Source organism: Acipenser ruthenus, chromosome 8 (assembly GCF_902713425.1).
Source record: "Acipenser ruthenus chromosome 8, fAciRut3.2 maternal haplotype, whole genome shotgun sequence".
Classification (NCBI taxonomy): domain Eukaryota; kingdom Metazoa; phylum Chordata; class Actinopteri; order Acipenseriformes; family Acipenseridae; genus Acipenser; species Acipenser ruthenus.
Window position 1 is genome coordinate 32,577,461 of NC_081196.1, and position 17,067 is coordinate 32,594,527.

Here is a 17,067-nt window from a genome sequence, read left to right on the forward strand (position 1 = left end):
GTTTCTAGGTAAGTGAACCCAATATGAAAAGTATTTCACGAGCAAATACATTAACAAAGTTATTTATTAAATAACTACTGAAGTATCCAGTAACATGAAAAGAAAGACAAGGGACGCCAACATCGCTGGGAGCAGAGCGGGGGATTACTTGGAAGTCACTTCTTCTAACTTGGGCTCTGGAAAAGAAAGACAGACAGGGGGCGTTGGTGTCTCTTGAAATCGTTTAATTTAAAAACATGGTAGATACAGGCAACCATCTGGCTTGCTGCAAAGAATCAGTGAACTGAGGCATTGGAGGACAAGACAGTAACAATGCTAATGAGAAGTACTTGCCGAACAGTACTAGGATGTACAGGTTTGGATTCTGTAGTCATAATAAAGCAGAGCACAGAACTTACCAACAAATTTGAAGTCTGGAAATTTGGTGAGGTCCCCACCACCGTACAGCCTCTGCAGTTTGGTCAGCTCATCATTCACGTTCCTCTGGTACTCTGGGCCAGCATCCACAACTCCTCCAGCACTCCTGCAGGATGGGGGAGAGAAAGACGCAGTTTAGACTGCAAAACTCTACACACCTGCAAATATGATCATTTGATTGACAGAAAAAGCAGACAGGTATACAAGCCAAGGTAATTTCACATTTATCTCAACCTTCAATCAGTGGAAGCTGCCAATAAGTAATCAAACCAGGTACATTTAAAGGTCTCTTTACAGTCAGTGCCGTGCTTTGAGTTTACCTCCTCATTTTCTGCCTTGCAAGACAGGTAGTTGCCAAATGCCAAAACCATGAAGGTTAAAATACTGTGACAAACATCAACTCTAGTACAGATGTTGTTTTTAAATTATGAGAGTTGTCCTGACTGAATGAACAAATCACAAGCAAGCAAGGTACTCACTTGCTCTTAGTGGTGTACTCGCGGAGCTTCTCGACAAAGAGCTTTTGCACGGGGTCCAGCTCCTTTGCCTTGTTAAAGGCGACAGCTGTCAGCCCCAAGTTCCTGCGGAGCTGCAGGGAGACAGCCGAGCGCAGGAGGGGATAGAGCTGGGATAAGCGCTGCAGAATCATCCTGAGGTATCACTGTACATGGAAAGACTGGGGTTAGAGAACAGAGGTAATACATAGGGAGATCATCCATAACTTATTAGACCTTGAAGTTAAAACTATGTCAAGTAGACACGTTTTTGTTGAACAATTTGTTTCACGAATGGGGGCTTCACAGCAGGAAATTATAGAGAACACAGTAAACGGACAACATGACTGGCACTTAATGGAAACCAATTGTGGCCAGTTTTATTTACATAGCTCAGGAAGAATGACTACAGGTAGAAAAGCATCTTGTTAGAAGAAATGATCATGTACAGGTTAATCTAAATGAGAGGGGTGGCTCTCAAGTCAAAGCTTTTTATAGTTTAGGTGTCAGTAATGTCAAAGATAAGGTCACAATGACCTACATTCAGTATGAGAAGAGTAACATCTTGGGTCATGTCTTATCAGTGCTGTGTGTAAATAGAGGAATTATGCCTTATTTACACCACTGCTGTGGGGGGAAAAAAAAGTAGTCATACATACACGGACAGCAGTGTTTTGGACGTGGTTTGATTTTACTATTTACACTACTATATTAACACCGTCTTTAATTTTATTAACCTATCCCCAACATTAACAGTTTTTGACGGGCAAATCAATAAACCTAACGTTAGCCAAGAACATAACCCTAACCCAGTAATTCATACTGGTGTAAATAAGGAGGTCAATGCCCTAAATTGGTTTAAGTCGCAGTCATTTCCAATGCCAATCTGAAAACAAAACAAAAGCAGACTACCATGCTTTTTGTGACTATAATGTAACGTCGAAATATTGTGAAAACGCTTAAGATTACGTGTTATTTTTATTTCTATGCATTATAAATATAATTGCACAACCAATGAAAAAAATTATTATGAACATACACAGAGACGGTCGAATTGTACAATAGTCACCTTATAGCTAGCTAGCATTACTATATTTGTCTTGGAAGCAATACTGAATTTACATTGCATTTTTGTATAATTCATCAACATTAATAAATAAATAAATAAACAAACAAACAAATAAATAAATGTGAAGTTCACACGCAAAACGACACCACAAATCGTATTCTTAACGTGTAAACCTGCACAAACACTGCTGTTTATAAAGGGTATTTTAAAATTAGCCTTCAGCATATGAATCTTAATTAAGTTCTGGTATTATTAATAGATAACACAACAAAATCCATATTTAAAAGAGTCACCTTGTTCAACCGCTGATACTCTGCACTGTGGGAACGGGAAAAGAAATGGCTAAGTCGCAGTGCACTCTGGTTAAAAGGACACAGCAGTGTTCAATTTAAAAAAAATATTATATTTTTCAATTCAAAGACTACAATCAACTTTAACATATGAATAGTATATTTATGTCTTTAATTTTGTGTAAATAAAATACTGATAAAGAAAGTAAATGTTGATTTTTTTTACAGCTTCCGGTGATCAATCGAATATCAAAATCAGATTATTTTTGCTGTATTTCATTTTTTCACAATAAATACAATTGGACATAAGGATCTGGATAACATACCAGCCTCTGTGGTTTTACTTTTTAATGTATTTGTTTAAATGTATAATAGGGACTACAATTGCCATCTTGGAAGGTTTAACTGCTCAGTTATCCAGCAACATGAGGCGACGAGGGGTTTGTTGGGTATTGTAGTCCAGTTCACCGTGCTTTCTTTAATTGATATTTAATATAAAAACTTTTGTTTATACACACGTGTACTACACATACAAAAATACACAGAGCCCATGTTGATAAATAACATGTTATATATTAATTTCAGGGTTTTTTTTTTTGCATGGCCATGTTCCCACGAAGCCACCCCCCTTTCGCCTTTAGTCGTAGTCCGCTGAATTCGGTTTAGAATCAGAGCAAAACGAGAGCCACCAAATTCTGAGACAGATTATCCTGCAAATATCCATTTTAAAGGTAAGTTACGTTAAATATCGCTATTAAAATACCAGTCTGTTAAAATCAGCGAGGTGTGGTTGTGCGTTTTTACCGCACTTTCTCAGACAGAACTGTGTGTGTTGGCTAAGTTACTTTATTTACAAGAAACTACGACGCTGACTAGCTTCACGTTGCTGTACTATAGTCTATACGAAACAGTTAATACGCGTCTCTTTGCAGTCTTTCGTTCTTTTTTTGTGGGAATCTGTTTTTGTTTATGCATAGATTGTAGTCAGTGTTTTGTTTGTTCTTATGTGGTTTATTAAAATCAACTTTTAATGATGTTTGTCGAGTTAGCTTACTCACCTTTGGTGATCTTTAAGCTTTTTAGTATAATGTAATGTTTACACAGATCTCGGTTTTCCTAAGGCCCCAGAAGTATAAGTTTTTGTGTTTACTGAGCAGCGGTAGATTTAATCAATGCTGGCATCACTCAACTCCTTGATCTGTGCATTGATTTGTGGAAAGCATTTATGTTAAATACCCGTGTGCACTTGTGTAAAAAAACCGTATATTTATAATAAGCTTAACGATTTTTTTTTTAATCGATGTTTTGGACAGAATCAAAATTGGAAGTACAGATGCTGATGATACACCAGTCGCAGTACACGGCATCTTCTGTATTTCAGTTTTCGTATTTACATTGCGAGTGAAGGTTCTGTTGAGGAAGTGGGTGGGGGTGACTTAAAATCTATATTTTAATAACTCTCCGTCTGTCCGTTATTATTCGGTACAGTAAGTTAGTTTCTATCCCCTGGTTCGAATGGTAGAAAGTCTCGCTGTTTATATCTCTGCCAGGATTTCCGGCCTGCTTACATTACCCTTCTTTTGTTTTGTTTCCGTTTGCTTCCATTTCCGTTTGTAGTTTTCACATTTGAAACAAGAATGTCTGGTAAACCCCGGGCAGCGCTTTCTTTAAAAGTTGATGGGTCTTTTTTGATATGTCTTTTTATAATCAACAGCATTAAGGGTTTGTTTGAGCCGCTGGCGTGCAGAGGGCGCGGTTTATTTACACCATTTTAAAACTATGTTGTTGCGCCATGTGGAAAAAAGTGACAACATTGATATTTTTAGTTTATACATCTTTTCGAAAACACCAACCATTTTCAGAATAACCTTGTCAACATTTCAGTTATACCCAGTAAATTTTTAAAAAGGATTTCTGTTGGTTCTTTAGGGAATAACACAGTGGGCCTAGTACAGTCGTAGTTGTCCTACCCAAAGGCAGTATGGCCTTCTAGTCTGACTGCATTTGCACAAAAAAGGCACGATTTCATATACTGTTTAATTTTTCATCGTATTAATGGTATACACATTTAGAAATAATAACAACAACAAAAATCCAGATACGAGCAAAACCATGTGTGACAGACGTTACAAATACACAATATAGTGTTTTCGAACTGTAGTTGGAAACTGCCAGCACCTTTCTGTACACTGTATGAAGTTTATTGCCAACAATGCAGACCACACCAAAATTGTAACCTAATGCAGTTGTTAAAGAAGATCTTGATTAATTGGCACTGTGAACGACGTTGCTCAGAAAACATAGGGCCGGTAATTCAAGAGATTTCGAGGTTTGCACTGTAGTGTAAATGTATGTTTCACCTATTGGAATGTACTGGAAATCTCAGGGAGGGAGACCATACTTATCATGAACACCACCATATACCTTGAAGTAAAAGGAAATGTAAAGTTATAATAAATTATGCAGATAATTACAGAAAAGCCAAAATTAGGCCTATCATTCGTTTTTATTGCATGAGTAGCTGTTATTTACTTAATGCTAATAATGGACTTGGCTTTCGCCAAGGTAAAATGAGATGGATACACCTTATTACAATCACTATTCATAATTGTATTAACAGCAATACAAAAAACTATGTTGCACTCTCGTTTTCTCGTTCTTCATTCCATTTTTAAATGAGCAAGTAAGACATGGAGGATTTAAAAGCTGTAAATGAAACAGATTTTACTATTACAGTACTGTTATAACAGTATACCTGTGACTAGTCTTTAAATAATGTTAATGCAATTGCGAATAGTAATTGTAATTTTTGTCCAGGTTATTTTTGTATTATATATATATTTTTTTATTAAAAATTTGTTTAATAAAATGCTGCACCCTCCTTTGCTTGTTTTCTACATTCTGCACGCAGCAAATACCGTAAATTTATATATATATAACCACACATTTATTTCTCTTTAAATCTGATGTCTTTGTGATGTCATACACTGAGGTTTGAATAGCCACAGCAGCAGTGCACCAGAGCTGTGCTTCCTGATTCTCATGTGTTTTGCAATGAAATAGATGTTAGATGACCTTTACATGGAAGCGTGTTGTTACTGTGTTGTGCAGTTGTGGTTCAGATTTGCTATAAGGTGGTTGCTGGCAGTATATTTTGTGGTTTGGTAAAGTATTACAAACCAATACATTTTACAATTCAATTATAATACTCAGGAAAATTCAAGTGAAAGTCACCCAATATTTATCAAAATTGAACAATTAATTCATACTTTGAAAGTACAAACACTGTAAAACAAGAACATTTTGCGAGCAACAAATGTGTGCTAATTTTGCGTTTATTAAGAATGCGCAAAATGAATGTAATGTGAAATATATTATTCATACATGTGCCGTACATTAAAAGAAAAAGGAGCGCAAACATTTATTGCCGCGAAAATGTACCTGGAAGGCCATTAGCGAAATTAAGTTGCAGCAAAAATATCCTGTTTTGCAGTACCTTGACTCTAGATTGTTGAGTCTACCAAAGAGCTTTTCATTACGTAGTCGAAGCAAACATGGAAAAAGGGGGGAAAATATGATGTTTCTACCTCGAAGACTTTGGATGCAGTGTAATGAGAGTAGTTCTGTGTGTTTTGTCAGGCAGGCGTTGGGGTGAGTTGCACAACCATGTCGAAGGGAGAGACGGAGGAGCTGATCGAGATTGAGATAGATGGACAGGAGAAGCAGGAGTGCATGGAAGAGGGGTGAGCACTCATCCGCACTCATAATACCCACACGCACTTGCTCAACTTCTCAAAGTGTCATCATACACCATGACTGATAACTGCAAGTAGACATACTGACAAACATACTCAAACGAACATTTTGTCCCAATACATCTTGACACGCAAACAGACAGCTTGGAGTTAATTTATGCTTGACACATTTGTACAAATTTCTTACCCACATATAAGACATCATATAATTAGGGTTTTATATGTATTTTGCTTTTTATTACAAGTGTTAAAGGGAGAGTCTCTGTGTTGCAGGATTGTGGAGCAGACAATCACAACAGCTGAATTTGTCACCCAGGCCATCGACATAAATGAACCAATCGGGAACCTCAAAAAGCTGCTGGAGCCCCGCCTCCAGTGCTCGCTGGAAGGCCATGAGATTTGTCTGCAAGATATTCAGGTAAATAAAAAAATAAATAAAAAAACAAAACTTCAACTGTATCTATTACTAATTAATTAGTTTACTTGTTGTTGTGTTGTTTGTTTTGTTTTTTAGATTAAGCTCTTTTTATTGATTTTCCTTGTTTTTACAACAAAATAACAACAGGTTAGGAACAAATCACATTGCAATATAATGAACTGTCTGCATACATAACCAGTTGAAAAGAAAAACATAATGACAATTAAACAAATACACACAAACTAAATATAATAATTAAGCAAATAAATACCATTATTATAATAATAAAATTAAATGAATAAATAAATAAATTAAATTAAATAAGTGTCGTAACCCTGTCTCTCTGCGGTTCCACATGTCTCATATCTCTGTGATGCAAGTTATTCACTAAAGTATACAAGTGTTTAAGTGGATTAGGTTGCCACTCTGTATGGGTGTGGACAAGCTGGCTGTAGGGGTGACGTCAGGCCAGGAAATGAATCCACAACACACAGCAACTGCGGGTGAAACTGAGGCGCAACAGTGCTCAGTGTTTTAATAAACAAACAAATAAAAGATTTAAACAAAACACTCAAAGTAAAGGGCACAATGGTCAAACGAACAGACAAATAAACAAACAATGGACGAACAGACAAACAAGTAGCATACTGGTTGATAGCCAGCACGTATAGTAATTGTTTATAATTGCTTTTTTAAAATTATTTCTCCTCTATCTCCTCACCTGTTCTACACTCCCGAACACACTAACCCCAAGTGAGTGCTTCGTGCCTGTATATATACAGTTGTGCCGGGATTCAATTACTAATTCAGTCTTTTCATTTTCATTTAATGTAGGAGGCCAGGGGGTATGGGGGTCCTCCCCCAGCGCGGGTGCAAGTGGCAACACCCCCCACCGAAAAATGAATTTCAGGGTTTTGCAGGGGTCTAAATCCTGCATATCCTGGGCCTAAATATGTGCCTTCAAAGGGACCCAAAATTCAAAATAAGTGTCTAACGTTGTTAATTTTTTTAATGATTTTAGGCGTCAAGATTTAAAGAGCAAGTAAAAGTTACTTGTGTCTCTGAAAAGTAATTACAAAATAATTTATATTAGAATTTTAAAATCACAAACTTGTCTTAACACACAGTGAATTTCAAAGTAAAGTCCACATATTTAAGAAAACTGTTTGGTTTTGCAATAATTACACACAGAAAAAAGTGGTGAAAGAAAGACAGAACCAGACACCAATGAAACAGAAATTGGCGTTCTGTTTAGTCGTGCTAGAGCTGTATGAATCAGGGTGTTTTAGGATTTTCAATGCAGGGGCACGGAGCTTCAGAGTTAGACCGCCGTCTTCTCACCTCCGTCACTTGACTCCTCTTGCTTGATGTTTATCATTATTTTTTGCATTGGGTAAGTCACCAATATCACTACTAGGATAGACCCAGTGCCACAAAAACAAGTCTGATATCAGTGACTTGTCAGTATAACACGCATTCATTCCATTTTCACGTAAATGGCCTTGAAGAAAATCTGGACCAATGCCGTAGTATTTGACAAGGGATATACTGTGTACAAACATACACATATAGGTTTGTTCCCAAGTCATAATATGCGGGTCAAAATTTGGTTTGTAACATGATGCACTACACATCTATCTCAGATGACAAAGTACCCTGATTCACTGGTATTTGGTTAATATTTTTGTGAAATTGTGAAAGATCTCCGCTGACAACTGCTTAAGATTTCTAATCTGTGCCTTTCTTGTTACCCCACAGCAAGTTTTGTAGTGCGTGTGCCAGCCCCAGTTTTGGTAGTTTACCTGTCTAACCATGTCTCTGCTTGTCCGTCTCCTCCAGCTGGACCCCGACCACAGCCTATTTGACCAAGGAGTGAAGACTGATGGGACTGTCCAGCTCAGTGTGCAGGTCATCTCCAGACAAGGTAATTTTTTCTCACTCGGCCCACTGGTGCACCAGGGGATTTGCAAGGAATCTGAACAGTTACAAACCGTCTTTCATTCATATTTAATTATTTTTTCATTGTGCTTTGGTTGATTGTAGCGTGCTGAGCATTAGCATTATGCATAAAATAGTTTACTTTTCCCCTTTCAGATCCTTACAAAATGAACAACAGTTATGACAGAGGACTACCAGGTGGTGCTATACACTAGGTTAAAATCTATTACTAATGTAGAGATACACAAATACATTTAACAGGAGTAGACCATTGTAGTGGGAGGTGGATGACTATTTATCAAGCAGTGACTTGTAGTCGTCAGATTTTCAGATCTTTACTACTTCTGCAATGGTCTTGAAAAGGGAAATGGGATGTGAACCTGCATGTTCAAGTTCAGATCGCAAATGTCATTCATTCTTTTACCCTGGACAGTCCCATCAGAAAATACAGTTTCTGCTTAGTGGGGAACAGTCCAGGTAACTTGATTATACTATTCAGATATTCTAAGACTAAAGTTTACTCATAAGCCTGTATCTGGTGTGCCAGTGAGCCGGGTCCTATGTGCTGTCCCTTAACCCTCTCTGTCTGTGCCTGTGCCTGTCTCCCCTGGCAGGCGTGGAGCCCAAGCTGAATATCTTGGAGATTGTGAAGCCGGTGGAGACGGTGGAGGTTGTGATTGACCCGGACGCACAGTCGGGGGTGGAAGAGGATCAGCTGGTAGAGGAGGGTCAGGTCATCACCCTGGACGGCAACAAACATATAGTGGGGGGCATCATCGCCGATGAGACCTCCGAGCAGGTCACACGCTGGGCTGCTGCCCTTGAGGGCTACCGCAAAGAACAGGTCCGACTTGGCATCCCCTACGGTGAGAAACCCCTCGAACACTAGTGGTGTCCTACGTCTTACACCCATCTGTGTTATTGTGTTAGACCACACAGTCATACATTCAGGTTTTAAACAATGCTAGTGCCACTTAACCTTGTATGTCGGAGAATGTAGCTTACAGGGAACCAACTCATGTTTCAGCGTCACACGTATTGTGATATATGACCAAAAGCAATACATAGTCCACGCAGTGGCTCTTGAAGGTTGATTCTTTAGTTGGTATGAATACATGCTCCCTATGGGTATCATAGGCAACATCATTATGGAAAACCCTGTAGTATGTATTTTATTGTTACTTTTGTCTGACGGCTGACTGGCTGTGTGCTCCCCAGACCCAGTGCAGTGGACAGCAGACCAGGTGATCCACTGGGCAGTGTGGGTGATGAAGGAGTTCAGCATGGTGGACGTGGATGTAGCCGGTATCCACATACCCGGTAGAGAGCTCTGTGGATTCACCCAAGAGGACTTCTTGCAGCGTGTGCCCCACGGAGAGATCCTCTGGAGCCACCTGGAGTTGCTGCGCAAGTGTGAGTACACAGCAGGAGAGTCTGTGCGTTGATTTACCAAAACACTGAGTAAACTGTAGGAGAGAGTCTGTGCTTTGAGTTACCAATGTGGGAAACATTTGGGCTCTGAATTGACTTGCATTACAAGAATCTACCAGTATACTGTGAACCAACCAAATGTTTTTTGTATTCACTAATGATAAGCTTTTAATCCTGACATATAGTTTTATTCCTAAATGGCTGGGGAACCTAGATGTGATATTTGCATAAGTATAGAGTAGGCCTGACAATAATCTGTCATGCTGTGCTGGTTCTTTACCAATGAATAAAGCGCCCTCAAATAGTACACCATAGTCTCGCTGGTCTGCCCCCTCTATCAGTTTGTCAGTAGCCAAGTGTAGGAGGTAGAACCACAATCTGTTCACAGTAAGTGCAGCTCCACCCCATGCTGTGATGCCCTTGTGACTGTTTTGCTACACACAACCAAGGGTACCACAGGTGCTGATATTTTATCAGGATTTTGTATTTCAATGGTGAGATGGTGTATTCTCTCTGCTCTCTCATTCTAATCAATGTAGATCCACTTAGCACTGTCTTAATCTTTGGCAAACTAAATGGTCTTGTGAGATGTGGGTCTCGCTCACCCTGGCTAATGAAATTAGGGTGTCTTATATAGCAATAGCAGTACTATTAGAACGTTCCTCTCCACTTTGTGACAGAAACATGCTCTAGCTGGATGGCTTCACAGTGATTTTGCATTAGCACCCTCTGTCTTTACATTTAGACTGGACAATAGCCTGTTCCAGAATGGAGATTAGGACCTTTTTATTTTTTTAAAAACATTTTTAATTGTCATCCATGTCTGTTAGATCTATAGAAATCCTTCAGTGTACAGATGTGTTAATGATTTGTGGTTTTCTTCTACAGATGTGCTAGCCAGCCAGGATCAAAGTGGACAGATAGCCACTGTCACCATCGATCAGCGTGAGTATTTTATTTACAGCTGATTTTTTTTATATATACACATAAAACACAGTGATACTCGAACACACCTCCATTAAACAAAACACACACTACTCTCTTACTAAAATCAAAACATGTTTCAGAGTTGAATTCAACCAGACAAAATGCACAAGGAAAAAAAACAAAGCGCACAATTGAATCTTTACGAAATTTCCATTTTATGAATTGACTTGCTTTTACAATTACAAAACTGATTTGTATACTGTTGTCTTCCAAGACAATCTCAAGGACCATTGCTTTATGGTTAATAATAATAATAATAATAATAATAATAATAATAATAATAATAATAATAATCAATAAATACACATTTTAAAGTACAGAAATCTGGACTCAGACACACACAATGATGGACAAAAATGTGCATGGAAACCAGAAGCCCTACTACATAGCCAGCTACATTAAGACACATTCTGACAGGATGTAAGGTGGGTCTTAGCCAAGGATGGTTTACTTGGCGTCATGACCAGGTGCTGCAATGTTTGGCCTTAGTATTGAAGTATGTATGACCAACATGTTGCCACCAATTCCAGCAATATGACACACGAACGACGTAAAAGAAAAGGCATCAAAACCAAAACTCGTCTAGGACAACTGGAAGACTGAAAAATGCTGGCAGGCTTATTTTCCCACCTGCGATTGCCACCACTAACCTTAGACCTGATATTGTCTTGTGGTCTGGATCAGCATGCCTTGTTCACCTGGTAGAGTTAACAGTGCCATGGGAGGATGCTGTGGATGAGGCATACAAAAAGGAAGAAACTTCAGTACGCTCAACTAGCTGCTGAAGTGGAGCAGCGAGGATGGAGAGTCCAGGTTTACCCAGTGGAGGTGGGTTGTCGAGGATTTGTGCCACACTCCACAACCCGGTCTCTCAGAGACATTGGATTCAGTGGTCGAGAGTTGCGACACATAGTGAAGAACTTATCTGAAGCAGCAGAGAGGAGCAGCAAGTGGCTCTGGTTGGGGACCTCAAGCATAGTATAATTAAAAAAAAAAAAAAAAAAAAAAAAAAAAAAAAGTAGTTGATTTAAAGGAAGGTAAATAAGCTGGGCTTAGCTGAGTGGGGGACAGAGGGGGGTGATGCTGGGATGTCAGAATCACTGTCGAGCCCTCTTAAGGTGTTGTGGGCTAGTCGGCAAAACACTAAGGATGGAAGGTGCCCACTTGAAGACCCCAGAGAAATACCCTACTCAGCTCAGTCCAGACTGTTGTCATGCTGATGCGCTAGGGAGGCTGCACTGTGGTTGATGCCTGGAGCCAGCATTGCAGCTGTTGTGTTTGCTGATGCGCCAGGGAGGCAAAATAGGCTGATCCCTGGATCCAGCATTACACTTCAGCCATCAACACCAGGCAGAAGGATATCTACATCATCAGATGGAAGGAAACGCAGATGGATCACATTAGTTTATAGTAAAATAAGTTATGTCTTATTTGCTGCTTATCTTGACGAGAGCTGAGTCCAATATCAGCATGAAGTGCAGGAGGGCAGGAGTGTGGAGTAGTGGTTAGGGCTCTGGACTCTTGACGGGAGGTTTGTGGGTTCAATCCCAGGTGGGGGACACTGCTGCTGTACCCTTGAGCAAGGTACTTTACCTAGATTGCTCCAGTAAAAACCCAACTGTACTAATGGGTAATTGTATGAAAAAATAATGTGATATCTTGTAACAATTGTAAGTTGCCCTGGATAAGGGTGTCTGCTAAGAAATAAATAATAATAATAATAATATCGAAGTTTTAACATCTACTCTCTTGAAATGGAAATCATAGCATACCTTTCCCACTATATTTGCAAAGTAAGGCCATTGTATTTTCTGATTCTGATCCTGATTTCCATGTCTTTCCACACCACACAGCTGTTCAGATCATCCCAGCCACAGTCCAGCAGACCACCCCCACTGCCATCAAAGTGCTGAATAACACAGGCAAGCAGAGCAAGGTGCAGCGAGCCCCCAGGATATCTGGGGGAGAGGACCGCAGCTCTCCGGGCAACAGGACAGGTAAGAGAGCTAGAAGCAGAGAAGTTTTTTGAACTTTTGCATTTCATATTTTGCTACACCAAAAAGCTGAAAAAAGGCATAGCAATTTTATGTATTAAGACTTTAAAATTTTTTAAAAGAACCCTAAAGGTGCACAATATATACCACAGTATGAATTATTCTATTATTAAGATCTATAATTTGCTCAAAACAATGTGGTGCAGCAGTTTGTTAGAAAAATGGTGTTGTGTAAAATAAATAAAGTACTTTCTTCAGCTGGTGGTAAACACAATTAGATAATGATCGGTTATATTGCTTAAAATACAAATATATTTACCAATGCAGACTAAAGTGTGTGTTTTCTCATAGGAATCGGAGATTATTAGTTTGTGTGTGTAATATGGGAGGAGGCTGTGCATAGGAAACTGAGAGGATAGGCACAAGTCTGTGTGTATGTTTAGGGTAGTCCATAAAGGGCCATAAGTCCTCACAAGGTAGGAAAACCTGACAAAACCTACCTTATGAGAATATAAGTTGAAACATATATTGTGAACCATTAAAAATAAACCCCACTGGAGTTTAGAATAGGAAATCTACACTATGTGAGTGACAGATTCCTCACTCTTCTCTGTGCTCTCCCAGGTAATAATGGTCAGATCCAGTTGTGGCAGTTTCTGCTGGAGCTCTTGACTGATAAGGACGCTCGAGACTGCATCTCCTGGGTGGGTGACGACGGAGAGTTCAAACTGAACCAGCCCGAGCTGGTGGCACACAAGTGGGGCCAGCGCAAGAACAAGCCCACCATGAACTACGAGAAGCTCAGCCGCGCCCTCAGGTGAGGACCTACGATATTCACACTGGCTAGACTGCAACTTGGCTTTCATATTCCTGAGAATAGGAACACCAGTGTGTTCCCTTTTTAGAGTTCAAGTGATCAAAATTCAGAACATGTAGAAACAGTCAATTTTAAAAATGCTTAATCAAGTATGATTGTATTTATCATGTTGTATATAATAATGCAAATTTTCAGTAATTTTGCCCTCTCCATCACTAGCACGCCACATAGGAGTGCCTGTCTGGTTGCATTACACGCATAGTTCAGTGATTGCATACTTGCAGCTGAACGTGAGGCATTCGGTAGACCAATCAGTTCGTAAGCTTGGTGTTCATAACTCTGAGGTTCTACTGTAGTATGAGTAGTGTTCTGCGTTTCTGGTTTATTATGAATTTTACCAAAAAAATTACAGGATTTAAAAAACTTACATGGAACGCATTGATGGAATTATTTTTTTTTTTTTTATGATTTCAAGACGAATAAACCTGGCTTGTTTTGTGCTGATGTCATGTTCATACCTTCTGTAGATGCTGTTTTTGTCAGCACAGCGATTGCCCAAACGTTTGCAAAGTTAACTTGGGAAAATGTAGCTTCGACTTGGACAGATTCTGCTTCATCATACAAGCCAAGGACATTAAACTTAATCGGAAACAAGAAATACTACGCATCATATTCCACCTGTGAAGTGTGTGTGTGTGTGTGTGTGTGTGTGTACTGAGATTTTTTCCACCCGATTCTTACCTATGTTTCAATTAAAAACAATTTTATACTGATTTTTATCCCTATTTTAATATATAAAATAAACTCCGGAATTTTTTTTAAAGATAAAAACCAAAAGGCTGGTATTAGGGCACAGTGTTCTCTTTTGGTACCAAACAACTCCAGACATTTTAATCCAAGTCTGGTTGATTTGGGAATTGTTGCTGGGGGTCTTGGTCTCACTGCCCCTCTCTTTCTCTCAGGTATTACTACGATGGGGATATGATCTGCAAGGTTCAAGGAAAGCGCTTTGTTTACAAGTTTGTGTGTGACCTAAAGACGCTGATCGGCTACAGCGCAGGGGAGCTCAACCACCTGGTGACGGAGTGCGAGCAGAAGAAGCTGGCGCGCATGCAGCTTCACGGCCTGAGCCAGCCTGTCACTACCGTCACCCTCGCCACCATGCAGGGGGACAAGGACAGCAGCTGAAGGGGCTGAGGGGACAGCCTGGGGGGAGGGGAAAGGGAAAAGGAAAAAAGGGGAGGGGGAGCATGGAGTGGCAGAGGAAAACAAACGAAAAGCATTGTTCCTGGACTGCTGGACATATTTCTCTGTGACCTGTGTAATAATAAATAATATTTAAGCAGTTTGACTCTTAAACGACCCCAGTAACCAAATAGGAAATATATAAGGCATACAAGAAATGTCACCTAGGCTCACTGTTTTCCCTCTGATGAACCAAACATTTAAAGATGTATTTTTAAATGAAGACCTGTTTTGACCCTTAAAACAATTTGGTTATATTTTACACAGTAGACTTAATCTATAGTTTGCTTTAGACACGCTATTTTGTAGGAGGCCACAAGGTGCAGTGAGTAATACTGTGAGCCAGCTGATCCGGCCTCGGGGTCTAGTGAAAGTGGTCTTTTGTGAAGCTTCTGTACTAACAATGTGACTGCACTCTGGAGACGGAGACTTGGCGTATGCAGCTGACCTACTACACTGCACTGTACTGAGACATCACGGGTACAGAGAAAATATGTGCTCATGCACAAAGTCAAAAGCAAGTATATTTTAGTCTCCAAACAATCAAAATTCCAAGCTTGTTTTAATTTTTTTAATCTGTTGCTGTGTAATTAGATTAACAGGAGTCAATAATCATTGATTCAACGCATTCTTATTACTGTTAAATGTCAACAACCAAAGATAATTGTTGTAGGGAGACCTGACCTTCATACAAAAGTGGAGTTGGTCAAGGGTTAGTGTTATGCTGAATGTAAGAGTATGTTAACGCATCTGGTTGCCATCATGCTTCATGAACCACTGATTGGCTAAAGGGGGTAAAGGTTAGTTTTTCTTGCTGTAATTTTAACTTGTGTATGGAAGAGAGTGCAACACTTCCCAGGTATACCTGGAGTTTTTAGTATTCAAAGGGTGGCCCACCCAGACAGATACTGCAACCTCTTTGTGCCTTGGCTCCTCCTAGCTGTAAAAGCAGAATGTCTTATTGGAAATGAGGATCACGTACACAGTGGCAAACAAGAGTGCTGTGTTTTCAAAATAGTTATATATTTTTTATTTTCTTTATTCGAATATTACTCTGTACCCAGTTTTGGTTTTCTGATTTAAACAAATTCCTAAATTGACACTTTTTTTTTTTTTTAAGCAGAACTTGCTCGAAATATATATATATTTTTTTCCTCTTTTTTTTTATAAGTTTATTTTATTTTGTGGGTTCAGGAAAATGGTCAGCAGATCAGGAAAAATGTTTGTGAGTGTTCCTATTGGTGTGTCAGAGTGAGAGGTGAGTGTTTTTTGTGGCTGTATGAGTGTGTGTTTGTGTAGGGTTTAGCATAATCCTGCCACCATGTTTCGATGGCAGGACGCTATATAGTTTGCGCACACATGTGCAACCAGTTTAAGAGTCAGACTGATCTTGTTTCCTTTTGCATACGTACAAGCTTGGCATTTACATTGTATATAATTACGTTTTGATAGCCATATTCCCATTGTATTCTGTTCTGTTTTATGCAGTAAAGCTTGATGAATTTCTGCTTGTATGTTTAATTTGATTTCCTTATGTTGAAATCGGACATGTAATCAAGAGTAAAAAACATTTTTAATAAAATGGGGGAGGTTTCTGTTTTTTTTTTTTTTTTTTTTTTTTTTTTTTTGGTTTGTTTTTTTCTTATTTTGCTCACTAAGGTGATTTAATTTTTTTTCTGTCAACAAAAAAATACATATTCTCATCTGCAACCTCTAGGTGTTCTGGTATGTGTTGTTTATTGGGTTAAATTGTACTTCTAGCTTCAAGCTGCTGTTAGATTTGTTACTTAAATACAGGTAATTTCATTATTCTCTAAAGACACACTTGATTAGACTTCTATAACCTGGAGATATGAATGGGTTTTGCAAATTTATAGCCCAATGGAGAAGTCTGATTGATTGCAACACTGAATCATGACAGATTTAATGTAGATTAAAGATTATATGTATTCCAAGCTCCATGATTTTTTTTTGTTCAGAAATCTGTCGTGCTTTCTGTCTTAAAAGCTGTTCAACAGGTGCCATTTCCCTTTGCCCTGTATTATTTGATTTCTTCACCAGAGGCCAGTGGTGGTAGTAGTAACCAAGGCCAAGCTAATATTGAATGCTTAGAACACATGGTCTTGTTCAATTAGCAAGCAGAGCTTGGGGAAGACAAGACAGGACATGACAGACTAGTTACAATGCCTTACAGGCAAGAAAAAAAAAGAAA

At 39.1% G+C, this 17,067-nt stretch overlaps 2 protein-coding genes across 3 annotated transcripts; one reads left to right on the plus strand and one right to left on the minus strand.

Moving 5' to 3' along the window:
• Window positions 1-46: 46 nt before the first annotated feature.
• On the minus strand, window positions 47-2,391 carry atp5pf (ATP synthase peripheral stalk subunit F6). Its single transcript, XM_034010592.3, has 4 exons — window positions 2,274-2,391; window positions 897-1,078; window positions 399-523; window positions 47-176 (listed from the first exon to the last, which is right to left on the minus strand). Exons 2-4 carry the CDS (start codon window positions 1,064-1,066, stop codon window positions 145-147), a joined length of 327 nt encoding a protein of 108 aa, XP_033866483.1. The 5' UTR covers window positions 1,067-1,078; window positions 2,274-2,391; the 3' UTR covers window positions 47-144.
• A 321-nt stretch (window positions 2,392-2,712) lies between these two features.
• LOC117406879 (GA-binding protein alpha chain-like) lies at window positions 2,713-16,437 on the plus strand. Of its 2 annotated transcripts, none has more exons than XM_034011250.3 (10): window positions 2,713-3,001; window positions 5,892-6,013; window positions 6,299-6,443; window positions 8,283-8,367; window positions 8,996-9,247; window positions 9,600-9,794; window positions 10,701-10,757; window positions 12,653-12,796; window positions 13,418-13,610; window positions 14,573-16,437. In XM_034011250.3, the coding sequence occupies exons 2-10, from the start codon at window positions 5,937-5,939 to the stop codon at window positions 14,796-14,798; spliced, it is 1,374 nt and encodes a 457-aa protein (XP_033867141.1). In that variant the 5' UTR covers window positions 2,713-3,001; window positions 5,892-5,936; the 3' UTR covers window positions 14,799-16,437. The 2 variants fall into 2 exon arrangements, with proteins under 2 accessions (XP_033867141.1, XP_033867140.1); XM_034011249.3 differs by having other exon boundaries at window positions 2,714-3,001; window positions 5,910-6,013.
• The last annotated feature ends 630 nt before the right edge of the window (window positions 16,438-17,067 follow it).